General features: G+C 36.5%; 1 protein-coding gene across 3 annotated transcripts in view; it reads right to left on the bottom strand.

Moving 5' to 3' along the window:
- Positions 1-17,764, bottom strand: part of LOC136250722 (uncharacterized) — a 73,293-nt gene that overhangs the window by 11,842 nt on the left and 43,687 nt on the right. For all 3 annotated transcript variants that reach the window (XM_066042950.1, XM_066042951.1, XM_066042952.1), the window contains exons 12-18: positions 15,481-15,640; positions 14,614-14,715; positions 11,170-11,258; positions 10,356-10,412; positions 8,641-8,789; positions 7,866-8,007; positions 3,181-3,318 (exon numbers count right to left, since the gene is read on the bottom strand). In XM_066042950.1, the coding sequence (XP_065899022.1) occupies positions 3,181-3,318; positions 7,866-8,007; positions 8,641-8,789; positions 10,356-10,412; positions 11,170-11,258; positions 14,614-14,715; positions 15,481-15,640 (837 nt within the window). The remainder of the gene's footprint in view (positions 1-3,180; positions 3,319-7,865; positions 8,008-8,640; positions 8,790-10,355; positions 10,413-11,169; positions 11,259-14,613; positions 14,716-15,480; positions 15,641-17,764) is intronic.

Below are 17,764 nucleotides of genomic sequence, written 5' to 3'. Positions count from 1 at the left end.
TAGCAGAACTCTCTACAAGGAAACTTCTTCTAGCTGATCTCTCTACAGGGAGATTTGTTTGTAGCTGAACTCTCTACACGTGATTTGTTTGCGGCTGAATTCTCTACATGATGGTTTCTTTGTAGCTGAACTCTCTACAAGGTAACTTCTTCTAGCTGATCTCTTTACAGAGTGAATTGTTTGTAGCTGAACAATCTACAAGGTAACTTCTTCTAACTGATCTCTCTACAGGATGATTTGTTTGTAGCTGAACTATCTACAAGGTAACTTCTTCTAGCTGATCTCTCTACAGGGTGATTTGTTTGTAGCTGAATTCTGTATAGGTGATTTGTTTGCAGCTGAGCTCTTTACAGAATAGTTTCTTTGTAGCTGAACTCTCTATAAGGTAACTTCTTCTAGCTGATGTATCTACAGGGTCACTAGTTTGTAGCTGAATTCTCTACATGGTGGTTTCTTTGTAACTAAACTATCTACAAGGTGACATCTTCTAGCTGATCTTTCAACAGGGTGATCTGTTTGTAACTGAACTCTCTACAAGAAAACTTCTTCTAACTGATGTCTGAACAGGGTGAATTGTTTGTAGCTGAACTCTCTACAGGGTGATTTGTTTGTAGCTAATCTCTATACAGGTTACTTATTTCTAACTGATCTCTTGAATTCTGTTCAGGGTGACTGCTCTATTAGGATGACTGCTCTATTAGAGTATCTCGATCTCGCACTTGCTACACCAAGTTGGATTTCGTGTTATAACTCCGTGGCTTTAAGTCAGATTCTTCTACACCATTGAAGAGCCTTTCTAAGATGATAACTCCATCTGTACAGCGATTTTCAAAGCATTACCCCAAGCGGTTTATCTGGTAGGCGTGGCAAGCAGTCGTTTTTTATTAGCTAATCTCGATTGCATAATTGTTACACACTGTTGATTTTTTCGCTGTATCTTCCTGGTTTTTAGCTCGATTTCTTTCAAACCACAAAAGGTTTGAGGTTCAATAGTTAACCTATTCACCCACCGATTTTCAGCTTCTTCCCATACGCGGTTTACCCTGTAGGCGTGACAACATATTGGTGTTATTTTTCGTGCATAATCGCTCATAACTCTTTGCCTGTTTATGGTATTCTAGCCAAAGTTGGTACCGAGATGCGCCTTTATACCCCCCTTCTGTGTGCCAAATTTCAAGGCAATCGGATAACGCGTTCGCGTTTTATAGCAGTTTTTGTAAGTGTGTGAAAAGAGGAAGAAAAATAATAAGAAAAAAAAAAAAACTAAGAAACTAAGCCAATTTTTGAAGTCGCATATCTCGGGAACGCTTGAAGCAATTTCGCTCAAATTTGGAATGTGGAGTGCTGAAGGTGGAGGGAGTGTCCACAGCAAAAATGGTCTTGTTTCATCAAGGCAGCACAGAGCTACGGAGGTGCGAAAATTGCGTTTTCTTTCTTCCTGTCAATATACTCACGGGTGTTACGCGCCGGCTTTTTGGGCCGCACGACACACTACCGTGTGTCTTGATTTCACATATTATTCCGTAAAGGTGATTTCACAGCGTAAGATGTCACTAGGAGAATTTTTGAAGGTGGCATTTTAGGTGGCATGAGGGTTAAACAGTACTACCGTACTATTTGATAAGCATCTCTTTAACTTTAAATACTGAAATTTGTTTGCTTTTTTTTCATTGTAAAATACTTTTCATATGCAACACTTGTACGAAATTTCTTACATGAAATTTTTTGCATAAGGTCAAACTACTTTAATAGAGCAGTCATTCAAGTAAATCATATGTAAGTAAGTATTTTACACAATTTTTTATTGTGAAAATTTTTTGCACTAAAATAAAATGAATTATGGTAGACTGTAGGACCAGGTGTCCTGCAGACCTTCAGCACTTGTGCTGTATAGCCTTTATAAATAAAATAAATTAAAGTGAAATTCCCAACTAGATGAATAAAAAATTGAAAATTTTAAGAGAGAGAATAGGGATCGCTGAAAAAAGCCATGAAACAAGAAGGGATTGCTGGGATGGTAATGTAAATCAAAATCCCTATTTTGACTCTCTGTCATAAATCTTTAGTTACATGCTCTGTCATTTTGAAATGAGTCAAAATAGGGATTTTGATTTACATTACCATCCCAGCAATCCCTTCTTGTTTCATGGCTTTTTTCAGTGATCCCTATTCTCCCTCTTAAAATTTTCAATTTTTTATTCATCTAGTTTATGTACTTTTTAAAAATCTAGTGATGGATTATGGATTTCTTTGATTGATAATGAAGACTGTAGTGAATAGTGTAATTTTGCATTCTGCATAGCAATGCCATCAACATTTCAGTACACACATGACACTGATCAAATTGCAATGTGCATACAGACTGAGAGTCTCCTAATATGAGCTACAATTTACATTACTGGTGCCTTTAGTAGCTGTCAAATTCAGTGCAAGGATTGTTGTTATACACTTGACTGCATTATTAGAGTATTTACGTGACTGTTCTATTAGAGTATGTTAACAACCCACCCACGTACAATAATCACAGAGTGAAAAAAACCACCTTGCAACAAAGTCTTCGGCACAGGTTAAGCTTCCTGGCCTATACTGAGTTTAATAAAGACAAATACTATTAGCCACAAGCAACGCACAGCAAAAAACCTAACTTTGAGTGCGATCTTGTATGTCTTCTTGTGCATAATGGAATTTTGGCAAGAAGAAATGGCCCGATTTGGGCTGTTTCCATCTGAACTCGAAATCAAAAATAGGTCATGGACACGCACAATGATCCATTCAGCAAACCTTGCTACTTTTATCCCGGGATTCTCCTTGTAAACTTTGCTATGCCTGTGAAAGAATAATAATAATATTATGAATAATAATATGAACGAAATGGCAAATTTCAGTTTGTCTGAAATACATGTACTGTTTTCTTTTCACTTGATACTTACTAGTGGACCTATACTCATTGCAAAGAACCACTAGAGGGTTGTTTTGAGTTGAAGGATGTTTTTCAAGGTGATTTTTAGGTGTGCGTTCTATTAAGATTTTTGCAAAAAACATGGGCAATCCCACTATCATGGTTCATGATAATGTTTTGCATTCATACATAGTTCTCCTGTAAACAACAACTTATGAATATATACATGTACAAATACACTGGCAAGAACAAAAGCATGAACATAATGAGTATTTCTATACCTTGAATAAGATTCCACAACCAATGAGCCCAACAGTAGGAACTAGTAGAACAGCTACTATTAGGAGTACTATGGCAATTGTTCCAATAGCAGCATGTGTTCCATGAAAACACTGAACACTTGCATCAATATACCATTTCTGTAAACACATATTTACAACAAATATAACAACACAAAGTCTGGATTAATAGAAAAGTAAGAAATATCTATAAACCATGGAAAGAAACTAACTTTAAATGGGAATTTCTAAAAAGTTTCTATTATGTGAATTATGCAGTCTTAACTAAGAATGTTCTTTAAGTACTACTGTAGTACTAAATTGCATACATACAGGATGCATAGGCCATACTAACATTTCATTGACTTTATCTCACAGTAGTGACCTGGCAGGTCAAAACATAAATTAATAAATGCTCTATTAGTGCCGCTATTCTTTATCCACCTGACTACTGAATAACACTTATGATACATCAATTAGAAGGTTAAGTGAGTGATAAGTGAAATTTGCAGCATTTCTGAGAAATTTTGAGCAACTCCATGTGTCAAGTATTTTGGAGGAGCAAAAAACAGGGCTGGTTGGCATGCTCAGTGAACATTAACCATAGCTCAAACATGCGTAACAGTAAACACGTGTATGCAACTGTAATAGCAATGGGATCACATGAGTGATATCATGAACCAGTTGTACCATAAATACTCTATCCACTAATTACTAATGTATAATACCTTAACCCTACAAGGATTTGTATGTGCAAGGTTTTCTATTCACTGTAGGTAACATAGTTATCTCTACCTCTATTCACAGTAAGTGTCATGTGAGTCAGCTATACCCACAGAAGTGAGTGCTACCAGTGTGATGTGTAGTCTGGTAGGAGTCTGTCAGTGTTAACGCTACCCTATATGTGACCGGCTGAGTGAAAGCTGGCCGTTTCGTAACATTCTATTTTGCTATTAAAATAAACTGGGTAAAAAATAGGAGTACTTCATAAGAAAATTACATATGTTTTAATCACTTCAGCATGCACTGAAACAAAGCTCAAATTAATAAAAACTATACACCATCAATTTCACCTGTTCATGGAAAGAGTAAAAATCTTTGTTTTGTGTTTGTACAACAAAAGGTATGTGAGATATGGATGCTTATTTATGATGCAGTAGAGATAAAGCTTACTGCTGTTATTTCTTTGTTGGAATGGCATTCTTGTTTGTCAGATTTGCCATTTCATGGTGAACAGATTGAGCCAAGTGCTGTCTTCGTAGGACAAATTAAGCATGAGTTTTATGCATGTATGGTATTTTTGTATATATATAGTGCGTGTTAATTATGAGTCATAGTATGAACCATGACTACTTTGGCGTATATGCACTCCACATTTACAGTTCATTGGAAATTTATTGTTGATAGTTAAACCACTTGGGGTTTTATCAACAGTAAATTTCCTCAACTTTGGATTGATTCAGGGTGTATATAAGTGCAATACACTTTGTAGCCATGGTTTATATATTACCAGTGTTATGAACTGTCTGGCAGGAGCCTGTCAGTGCTAATGCTATAGCAAAAGTAATCTCTGTCTGAGTTAAACTCCATAGAACCCCCTATGAAAGAAGCATGACTGAATGCAAAGTGGCAGGCGTGTGAATGCCCCACAATTCAGCCTCACCATCCTGGGATGTAGCAGCATGAGGACTCCAGTAGGGTCTGCCTTCCCATATGTTAAGTAATGCCTGATAACCCAAGCTATGTCAAAAGTTTGAAGTTTCCCTTTGCCATTGGTAAAGGGAAAGTATCCTCCAAGTCATCTGACTTGAATTTGGTTTTCCATGGCAGACAGTATCCTTGCAACCTCACCACCATCAGATGATGGTAGTGGATAGACCAATTAGTAAAATCCAAATAAAAACAGCCAAGCTGTGAAAACGTGGTGCGGCCTTAAAAAACCTGGGTGAAAAAAGTTGTGAAATCAAAGGTGGCGACCAAGAAATGGCTACAATGATGTTAATGCTAATAAATTTTAACAAAACACAGCCATTATTAATTTTTTTAGCATTAACATCATTGCAGCCATTTTTTGGCCGCCACCTTTGATTTCACAACTTTTTTCACCCAGGCCTTTTAAGGCCGCACCGTTTTTCACAGCTTGGCTGTTTTTGTGTGAATCTCACTTCTTTTTGTACTTTATAAGGCCCCAAAACCAGCCTATGGCTGACTTTGAGGTTTGTTTTTACTCACATTGCTTCTTTTCTATGTAGATATACAGTGATGATTGTTGAAGACAGACTTATAAATGTATTTCAATGCATGATTTAGTTCAATATTTGATAATATTATTGTATTACTCTAATAGAGTGCACACTTTTTGAGGGCTTCTATAGTATGTTCACGTTGAGCTGAATCCTGAAAAAAAGCTAAAAAATTAAAAGTGGATTTTTTCTCAACATAGTTAACATTTCAGCCAACTAGATGATTATTAGTAACAGCAAAGGTGTCAACAACAGACACATATGGTTTGGCTCCATTACAAGTTCAGGAAAGGGCTGTAATGGACACTGTACTTATATGGCTTCCCCATAGGAAATGTATTGTGAAAATTTTGATTGGCCGTAAATATTATGTCAAACATTTGAACAAAAAGATTTTGAAATATTTATAGCGGGTCAAGCAGTACTACAAATGAGCCAAATTTCAAGATCGTGTGTAATTGCATCCATGAGTTATTAAATGTTTTTGAGGATGCAGCTCAATGTGAACATACTATAATAGAACATACACAAATGTTCTAGAACAATCTAGTACTTCTATTGGTAGATCTATGAAATTACAAATGTTTGATTATAAGCAGATTTCAACTAGAAATTTCATTTATAAAGCAGACATTAAGTGAGGTGATCAGCCAAGGTAGCAGTGGTTCAGTGGTTAAGGATACAGGTATTAGGTATGGAGGTCCCTGGTTCAAACTCTGGTAAGTTATTTTTTCGACATTTTTTGCACACTTTTTTAACCCGCGGTGACTGCTCTATTAGAGTATCTCGATCCCGCGATTTTATACTTGTTTGGTTTTTGCTATGTAACTTTGTTGCTGTAACTCTATTGTTATTCAAACTATCAAAAGGCACTGCTACGATGATCAGTCTATCTACAAACCAATTTTCAAGTTATTTTTATACTCAGTTTACCCTGTAGCTGTGATAGAAGTTTGATCTTTTTTTACGTGAATAAATGCTCATAACTCCTTGAATATTCCTCAGATTCACAACAAACTTGGTACATGAATTCACCATTACATGCTCTTCATTTGTGCCAAAGATCGAGGCAATCAAGTTACACATTGCATTTTATAGCATTTTTTGCAAAGTGTGCAAAAATAACATACGGCATAAGAAGAAAAAAACGAAGAAATTAAAACAATATTTTGAACGCCCATATCTCGCAAATGGCTGCTGTAAATTTAATTAAATTTGCTGTGCGGCGTACCCTACCTGGGGGACAGCTATAATGCAAAAATGGTTTGCTTTGGAGAAGGGGCCATGGAGCTATGCACACATGAAAAAGCTGTTTTCTTTCTGTCAGTATACTCACAGTGTGGTCACCGGCTTTCTTGGCCGCACGACACACTACCATGTGGATGTACGTTGGAGACATTGGTGAAAAGTATGTTGGAGGAGAGTGAACTATATACACTACTATACCCTGGATCAAGTGAATTTTGGGTTTGCTAAAACAAATATAAGATTAATTTATCATGGCGTTATTAATGGTGTACTGAGTACAATAGTACTGTACTGTATATTAGGGATCACAAAGATTTGGGTTTTTCTGGCCAAAAATACAAAAGCAGCCTCACTAAACCTTCATGGCGCCTAGGCAGTATTGGTTAGGTATAACAAAGCCCAAAAGTGACTTCAGTATAACCTAAAATGCTTCCAAAAAGTTGCTAATTTCATCTAGTGGAATTTTCTACTGACTGCCTAACCAACTGCCTGATGCTTTCAGATCAAACATGGTTAAGGCTATGGACTTAATTTTTTCACTGTTCACTGTCATTTCAGCCTTTTGGCATACCTTTTGGCATACCACAATACATGTAATGCATGCTTCATGGACTTATCTGTGTCTTCCTTTGTGCCCCATTTATCTGCTGACAGCACAAGCTGTCAATTGGCAGTAACACCACATGATGGCTTCCCATCTACATTTGATGGGAATCAACAAGTTTTCTGTTGTGATTGGATTGATTACAGAGGAATGGTCTTTATTTGTAATGCCATGTAATGTAGCTGAAAACAAAGCATAAACGGCCACTTTACTATTTTAGTAATTGGTAGTTGGGGCATACTCAGATGATAATAATCCTGGCACCATTCTTTCTATTCTAATGCAGTATGCATGGGTACACCAATCATAATAATGTTACAGAAAAAGTAAACAAACTAGTACAAGGAAAAAATTAGTTCGATTAGAAATAAAAAGTAGTGAAACAAATGAGGTCACCTACGAGTGGGCATTTAATCCCTAATTCAGTTGTGGTATAGACTGAAGTAGGAATTTAATGTACATGTCCACTAGTAATCTTCAGGTGTAGGCAACCTCCCTTGTTTCACTACTTTTTATTTCTATGATCTCTAATCAAACTTAAAGTTCCTTATACTTGTATAAATGCACACATGCAGCAGTACACACAAACTTACTCCTGTGTTGTCACCATCTTGTAGAGGAATAACAGGACAGTTTAGTATTGACATTGATGTGTGGATAACACTAGGATACTGAAGGAGTAGCAGGGTCCAAACACCACTCCAGGAATACTTCCACCTTGTTACTGTACATTTTCTGAAAGTGTGTAAACATATGTACAGTAAACATATGTACAGTATGTATATACATACTGATCTCTTAAGCATGATGAGATTTAAGTTACTACTGTATTAATAATTCACCATGTGGCAATGACAAGGGAAGGGATACACCCAGGTGGTGAGTGCAAGATGCTGGGTTCATAGTACATTGGAGGAAATGTTGTTTCCCTTGCCACTTACTATGTACACTCTTTTGTTTATTTGTGAACAGTGATCTTTTGTACTGTATGCACTCAAGTGCTTGATACAAAAAGGGCATTATCTTAGAGATATATATAAGTCAACTAAATAAAAGAATAATGGTTTTTGGCAATAGCTCAGGGACTTACAAAATACAAAGGTGAGGGAGCAGAGATCCCACACTATAACTATACAACATGCCTTTCTTATTAAACATGAACACATAAGTCAGTGCCACACAATCACGAGTGGTTTCTGACTCAAACTTACACCACACATAGTGATAGTAATTCAAATGAATATTCTCTATATAGCTTGACTGCTCTATTAGAGTATACAAAATAGTGAGACATCGAAACACAGGGTTCTACAGATTTAGTACCCCCTAAGGCCCTGCAGCTGTGTAGTGCTACTACAGGAAACTAACTTGTATATAATGAGCAAAGTGACACAGACACTGCTGGTGATGATAACTGGGATGTATCGTAACCAGTATGATAAGATCACATCCATTCCATTGAATAGACAGAAATCATATGGGAAATATAATCCCAACACACTGCTGAAATAGTACAACTGAAAAATAAACATTTTCATGTAATAAATTAAGTATGACTGGTTTGCTCTTTGCACTGTATATTATAAACTATAAAAACAACTTGTGTGTTCAATTCACGTGTGCGCGTGTGCATGCATGTGTGTGTGTGTGTGTGTGTGTGTGTGCATACACATACATATATCATAGTGGAATTTACTTTGACAATTCATGTGTGTGTGTGTGTATTATCAAACGGTACAGTAGTACTGTTTAAGTAGGGATTTCCCCAAAAATTTTGCTCGCCACCAAAAATTCTACCTTTAAAAGTCATCCTACAGACAAAAATCACCTTTACAGAACCATACTAGTCCATATAATGCATTAAATACTTACAGGTGGCTGGATATACAGGTAGAATTAAAAAAAAACCTGCACTGCCTCATTGCCTGACCACAGTCGCAAGGCTAGAGGCCAAAGGAAGCAGTGCACAGCCACCATTTATGCAACAGTATCAAACTCATCAGTCGGATGTGTCTTTTGGGGTTCTGACGAGTGTAAGCCCTCTGCCGGTGCCTTATCTTTTCTTTTACAAAGCTGTATCTTCAATCCAGGCTGCTTGTCTTCTTAATCTAGTGAAACCATATTAAGGCATTAATCTTCTGTATCAACACTTTCTTTCAGCAGTATATTTAGATGCCACAGAATTATTTCAGAGCTGGGTTTCAGAGTGCTTCAGTCCCGGCACTACTATAAGAGGTATACTAGCTAGATATCCTCAATTTCGCATTTGAAATCCCATTCACGATAGGTTCACGACCACACCCATCAAATATAGATGTAGGTGGACTAATAGTGATAGAGTACAGAGAACACACCTCTTAACAATCTAGCTAGCTATTTACTTAACAGTAAACAAAATTACCTCACCCCTTATTGGTCTAGCTAGCTGCACACCCCTTAGCTAACTCGAGATACTCTAATAGAACAGTCACTCTAATACAACAGTCATGTATGATATTGTAATAGAACAGTCACAAGTTACACTGTAGCTAGCTGTGTTACAACAAAAAAAAACTAAATAAACTAATATTTTAAAATTTGTTAATTTAAAAATGAAGTAGGGATCTACACAGTGAAACAAGTGATGAACGATGGTATTACAGCATAGCTCTGTGTGAAAGTCTCTACCTTTTTAATTAACATTTTTTTAAATACTAGTGTATTATAGTGGAGTTTGTTTTTTTCTGAATCAGCTAAAAGCACAAAGAAGTGCATTTTACCAACACACCAATAGTGATGCACTGATAAGAGACTTTGCCGATTATCCAATATCGAAAATCATATAATGGCCGATACTGATAACCGATCCGATGTTTATGTTTACCAAAATTTCACACATATTATGTAAACTTGCCACTTTTAAACTTCATTTTTGTCTTATTTTTATAAAAACAATACCATCAGGGTCAGTAAAATTAATCGGCTAAATAATCTACTAATAAGTACCGATACCGATATTGCTGAAATGTGGCCGATAAACCGATTTCCGATTATTTACCGATTAATCGGTGCATCACTACACCACAACATACACAAGAACATACATAATTGTTCCACTCAGAGAATGAGAAAGTCAAATTAGTCAAAACATATGGCATGACCTAAATAAAAAGAGTACATGCATATGTACATAATTATACATGTATTATACATCAATGTACACAAACAAGGTTGTGGAACTGATTATAAGAGTACATACTAGAAGGTATTTTAGTAATAACACTTAGTCATTCTTTCGTGATGTGTAATACTGAGTTGCAATATAGGGCTATTTTTTTTCTAAACCACATCATTACTGTATCAAAGGTTTTGTCACTTTCATTCTATGCAACACATAGAATAAAACACATGCAGGTATAGGTTGTACAACAGTTTGTAGAACAATATTCAACTACATTGTCTTTTAGTTTGTTTTGCTGCAAGATGACTATGCATTAAATTTATGTAGCAACAAAGTCAACTTTTAATTTAACATAATAAACAGATATTTTAAGTACAGCATATACCACATGGATACGTATACATCATAGGTTGGAAATATTCACACATGTATGTACACTACACACAGTTTACTGCTAAAATTGATTTCAAAAATTTGCCAGCAATTTATAACTACATACATTTTCTTTAATATATGTTAAACTTAACTCTATTGAATAATATGGGAATATGGAACACAAATCTTTTGAATATCAAGAAATCAGGGTATAGTTAGTAGGTTTGACATAATATTATACTTATAGAACCAGTATATAGAACTAGCAAACAAATCACAACACAACGCTATTATACATCTTCAATTGGGCCAGTATGTACATAGACATGATAAATCTACATGAAAATGTGATATAGCATTACCTGAATGTAGTACAGAAAAGGGTACGTCCATTTTGGTAGTTTAAGATCACGCATTACCACGACAACAGTTACACTGACATTTGCAGCCACTACAACAATATTATGTACAATAATACATTACAACCACTGCGTATGACAACACACATACATACATACATACACTGCTTCATAAATAGAGACACCAGTCTATTGTGTGGCCCAAGAAGCCACTGCGCAACACCCGTGAGTATATTGACAGGAAGAACGAAAACGCAATTTTCGCACCTCCGTAGCTCTGTGCTGCCTTGATGAAACAAGACGTTTTTGCTGTGAACACGCCCTCCAACTTCAGCACTCCACATTCCAAATTTGAGCGCAATCGCTTCAAGCGTTCCTGAGATATGCGACTTCAAAAATTGGCTTAGTTTCTTCATTTTTCTTCTTATTTTTCTTCCTCTTTTTGCACACTTACAAAAACTGCCATAAAACGCGAACGCCATATCCGATTGCCTTGAAATTTGGCACACAGAAGGGGGGTACAAAGGCACATCTCGGTACCAACTTTGGCTGGAATACGATAAACAGGCAAAGAGTTATGAGCGATTATTCACAAACAATAACACCAATATGTTGTCACGTTTACAGGGTAAACCGCGTATGGGAAGACGCTGAAAATCGCTGGGTGAATAGGTTAACTATTGAACCTCAAAACTTTTGTGGTTTGAAAGAAATCGAGCTAAAAACCAGGAAGATACAATGAAAAATCCAACAGTGTGTAACAATTATGCAATCGAGATTAGCTAAAAAAATGACTGCTTGCCACGCCTACCAGATAAACCGCTTGGGGTAATGCTTTGAAAATCGCTGTATAGATGGAGTTATCATCTTAGAAAGGCTCTTCAATGGTGTAGAAGAATCAGACATAAAACCACGGAGTTATAACACGAAATCCAACTTGGTGTAGCAAGTGCGAGATCGAGATACTCTAATAGAGCAGTCATCCTAATAGAGCAGTCACCCTGAAGAGAATTCAAGAGATCAGCTAAAACAAGTAACCTGTATAGAGATCAGCTAGAAGAAGTTACCTTGTAGGGAGTTCATGCAACTATGGAAAGAGATAGTTCAGCTAGAAGAAATCACCTTGTAGAGTTCAGCTACAAAGAAACCACCATGTAGATAGTTCAGCTACAAACAAATCACCCTATAAAGAGATCAGCTAGAAGAAGTTACGTTGTAGAGAGTTCAGCTACAAAGAAACCATCATGTAGAGAGTTCAGCTGCAAACAAATCACCTGTAGAGAGTTCAGCTACAAACAAATCTCCCTGTAGAGAGATCAGCTAGAAGAAGTTTCCTTGTAGAGAGTTCAGCTACAAACAAATCATCCTGTAGAAAGATCAGTTAAAAGAAGTCACCTTGTAGAGAGTTCAGTTACAAAGAAACAACCATGTAGAGAGTTCAGCTACAAACTAGTGACCTTGTAGAGACATCAGCTAGAAGAAGTTACCTTGTAGAGAGTTCAGCTACAAAGAAACCATTCTGTAAAGAGCTCAGCTGCAAACAAATCACCTATACAGAATTCAGCTACAAACAAATCACCCTGTAGAGAGATCAGCTAGAAGAAGTTATCTTGTAGATAGTTCAGCTACAAAAAAATCATCCTGTAGAGAGATCAGCTAGAAGAAGTTACTTTGTAGAGAGTTCAGTTACAAAGAAACCACCATGTAGAGAGTTTAGCTACAAACTAGTGACCTTGTAGAGACATCAGCTAGAAAAGTTACCTTATAGAGAGTTCAGCTACAAACAAATCTCCCTGTAGAGAGATCAGCTAGAAGAAGTTACCTTGTAGAGAGTTCAGCTACAAACAAATCACCCTGTAGAAAGATCAGCTAGAAGAAGTCACCTTGTAGAAAGTTCAGTTACAAAGAAACCACCATGTAGAGAGTTCAGCTACAAACTAGTGACCTTGTAGAGACATCAGCTAGAAAAGTTACCTTATAGAGAGTTCAGCTACAAACAATTCACCCTGTAGAGAGAGCAGCTAGAAGAAGTCACCTTGTAGAGTGTAAGAAACCACCATGGAGAGTTCTGTAATAAATATATGTATTATATATATAATTTGTACATTTACTGATAAAATCAGAAATATTTAAAGTACATCTGCTTCATCTTTTCTTCTTCCTGTGGTAAAGAAAAAAGATAGGTTAAAAAAAGTCCCTGGGGTTTACAAATACAAAAGAAGTGAAATCTAATCCAAAACAGCCAAGCTGTAAAAAATGTGCGGCCCTCAAAAAGGCTATGGTGAAAAAAAGATGTGAAATCTAAGGTGGCGGCCAAGAAATGGCTGTGATGGTAGGTTAATGGTAAAAATTTTAATAACGACAATTCAGGTGAATTTTTGTGCCGCTTACCATAGCCTTTTTGAGGGCTGCACTTTTTTTTACAGCTTGGCTGTTTTGGATTAGATATAGTTTACAGCTAAGCCATTTTAGTGAAATCACAATGTAATGTTAGTTAACATACTCTAATTTATCAGCACAAAATAACCTTATTGAGTTTTAGTACATGCACTAAAGTTGCCTACATGGAGGAACTCATTCTGATCAGCACACCATATAATACATATTGTGAAACACTGTGTTGTGACCTGACAAGCTAAAATAGTGATCACTTGCTCGTGAACAGCAACAGTCAATATGGTTGATAACTCAATAGATATAATGAAATAACATAGACAACTGAACACAAGGTAAATGCATGCAATATGTACGTAGATACTAGTACCATTAGTGACATCATAAAATATTAACATATATATTTCCTCATATAAAAGCTGTATTCAAATAAATGTGTCTCGATTACAACACATTTGGAAAATACACGCCTGATACATGCCTGGTCTCAAATAGGCTATTAATGGAGTCTGCTGTTGGTGACTACATATATTGCTTTCCCTTGCTGCTTATTAACATTAAGTTTAGAGCCCTCTGAGGGATGAAGGTGCTACAAGTGATCATAGATAATACCTCTGGAGAAATCATAGATATTATAATTATCTGTATTGAGAGTATAAATAATCATGTGAGTAGTCTGTGCAAGTCCATGTACATGCAGATATATATCATACACCTATTTTTAGGCCTTCACGTTCACTACACTTGTTTATGTACTCAATACACTGTATAAAGGCTCTTTATGTTTACCGTTCATGGTGTTCTGTTACCTTGACTCGATTTTGAGTAAATGCCGGGCGTCACTTAAACCTATCCAAAATAAACACCCGGTATCAAATAAAGACCATATTTGTTAACAGGCTAGGTCAAAATCCTGGGAAGGAAATAGAAGCCAGGGCTTTTATATGATGAAATATGGTGCACATACTACATTATAACTATATTAGTCAGTCAGTCAGTCTATAACACACCCAATTATATATTAATAGCACTACATAACAAACATATATATACCCAGAATAATAATCAGTAGCCATCCTACACTGACACAGGATTTACAATTATTTAATAATGTGCTGACACCTTTTCCTTCTTTACAACTGCCACAAAGCAAACCTAAGAACAATAGAAAGTGTGAAAGACACCACTGAACGGTTCAGAAAATCTTGACCAGAAAGTGAGAATATCAAATTTGTGTGTGTGTGTGTGTGTGTGTGTGTGTGTGTGTGTGTGTGTGTGTGTGTGTGTGTGTGTGTGTGTGTGTGTGTGTGTGTGTGTGTGTGTGTGTGTGTGTGTGTGTGTGTGTGTGTGTGTGTGTGTGTGTGTGTGTGTGTGTGTGTGTGTGTGAAAAGTATTGCTGTTCCTGTTGATTGGTGCAGCATAACAGTTTCTTAGGCCACACAACCCACTTTCACTCTCTGCATGCTGACAGCAGTAGTATCTATAGCTTTCATATAGCTACCTATATTCCAAAGTTGACAGTAGCTATAGTATGTATACACATGGAACTGAGCCCTCACAAATATTTAATAATTCATGGCTGAAATTACACAAGTTCACTCATTTGCAGTACTATTTGACCCACTATAATTTCAAAATCTTTCATTCACATTATTTAATTAAAATGTTCACCAAATGTCTTCTATTTTCTATATGGGAAGCCCCAAAGTGCACAATACTGCACCTGTCTGCTTGACACCTTTACCATCACCACCGATCGTCTGGTTGGGTGAAATTCTAATTGAGAAAAATCCACTTTTCTATTGTTTTCTCAGGGCTCAGCTCAACATGTACATACTGTCATATCCTTCCTAACATGCCAACAAACACAGTTACAACTCTAAAATATTAGACTTTGTACTATACATATACACATAATACCTTCTCTATTGCAGTCACACTGCAGGCTTTCATTTTTCACTGTGTATATTGCTAAACAATTCTTTGTGCCAAAAGTTGGATCATAACGACAGCGGCAATATCCAAGAGGACAATGATAAAAGAATAATTCATTACCTGTGTAGTGGCCCCAGAGCCCATTCTGATGGAGACACAAAAAGAAAATTCACAGTCACATTCCTAAATACAGTAATGCATGTGAAACATACAGTGTTTCTGTTTGTATTGCAGAATCTAGTAGAGCTGTGCAATTCATTGTGACCACAATTGCAAGCAATTATTATCAATATTATAGGGGGAAACCTATAATAATGACCTCTTGGTAATACATTCCACTCAGAATAGACCATATCAATATAATAGGGAGTCTATTCTGATTACTTTTAACAGTTACTTTGTCATTAATTAATTTTGTAACAAAAAACTTCCTTTATTATCAATGCTTGTAAAGTACGTTCATTCTAGGATGATAGCAATCACTTAACACATCATTATTACATAGCATTTTGATTAATTAATTACTTCAATTATTTTGTGATTATTTCATATCACGATAGTGCTACAATTGATTTATTGCATAATCAATAAAATTGTTCAGCTCCAGAATTTAATTTTACACAAAATGATTGCAGATGCTTCGCTCGTTAATATTTGTGCAAAAGTGTAGGAATTTTACAAGGGATCACTGTGCTGAAACAAGGGTATCATAATTGTGATCCCTATACTTTAACCCATATAATTAGAGCACGACTGATGTAAGAATTGAATTTCCACTTCAAGTGATGATCCCCTTGTTTTATTGGAATGATCCTTACTAGCTTGCAAAATTCGTGATTTTTTTTGTTACACTTGTTTGTTAGCTTTTTTTTTGTAACAAATCCATCACTAGTAGTGAACTTTAATAACACGAAAGAATGGCACCAGTTGTACAAGCTCAAGGCTATAGTTGTATGACAAAATGGGTACCCATACACTACTGCTAATAAACAATGTAGCTATTTTACATAGTTTTCAACTATGTGAACTGTTACACATCCGATAATGATACATGAAGCTAGCCTACAACCAATCTGCTTAACTTCAACTGTTGGAAGTGGTGAGAAAATCACGGATGATTTTGTTCTATTACATGATACTGATAGGTAATATAAAGCCGCCACAAATAGATACCTTGCAATGTCAGAGAAAAGAAGTGGGACACAAAGGTAAGTGTGGATTGTATGTACTGTGGTATGACAAAAGGGACCTGTTGGGCAGAAACATTGTTTAAAAGTGAAAAAAAGCAAGTCCGTCTGAAAGCATTAGGCAGTTAACAGTTACACAAAATTCTACTCCATAATTTTAAAACAAATTATAGAACTTTGCGTGGGCGAGATCAAAGGAAAAAGTGTACTTTAAATTTCATAAAGTACACTCTCAGCCGGCCAACTGCTTCATCGACCACAAAGAGTGCTTTATTGCACCGCAAAGAGTGCTTTATTCGTTCAATAAAGCACTCTTTGTGGGCAATAAAGCACAGTTGCCCACGTGCCTTAGTGTAGGCTAATAGCCTACGGGGCTCGCGCCAGTACGACTAATCACCCAAGCCGGTGAAGGCTGATAGCCTCGCCGCGCTGAGTGATCAATCACCCCAGCCAATACGAGTTGCACCGCTGGATTGCTTTTATAGACATACTTAAATGCTTCGATGATGGGTGGGAGAAGGTAACGTTGCTGTTAACGTTTGTTAATGTAAACGGACAAGTCCAGGAGATATCACGGAAATACTTCACCATGTGACTCACAATAGAATCGATTGTGGGTTGCGAGCAAAACCTGCCAAAAGACACAATGAACGTCTACTATGCCAAACTATGGTGAAATACGTGTGAGTTACTTTGTTAAACTAGTTTGTGTGCGTTCAGGCTGCTAATAATTCGTGAAACGATTGTTAGTTACGAGTCCTAGTGTATCGTGAAGCTACACGACTAGAAAGTTCCATAAATCATTTAAAGCATAGCCTTGCTCGTGCTATATGAAAAATAAAGTACGAGGCGCGCAGCCGAGATGCTAATAAAGCACTCGGCTTCGAGACTATAGCACTCGCGGCTATGCTTTAACATATACTTAATGGACGATAGCCAACTAATACATCTCCTTGACAAAATAAGGAATTAATCCAACATGTATGGTACAGCTCAGATGCAACTTAACACTCACAAGCATTGAACTCGAGAACATGAGTAGTTTACCACAAAGTAGACTACTCGTACTTGCAGGTATGAGT

The sequence above is a fragment of the Dysidea avara genome, chromosome 3 (genome assembly GCF_963678975.1).
Source record: "Dysidea avara chromosome 3, odDysAvar1.4, whole genome shotgun sequence".
Taxonomy (NCBI): Eukaryota; Metazoa; Porifera; class Demospongiae; order Dictyoceratida; family Dysideidae; genus Dysidea; species Dysidea avara.
Note: the sequence above shows the minus strand (reverse complement) of the source record. Positions and strands in the feature narration are given on the sequence as shown.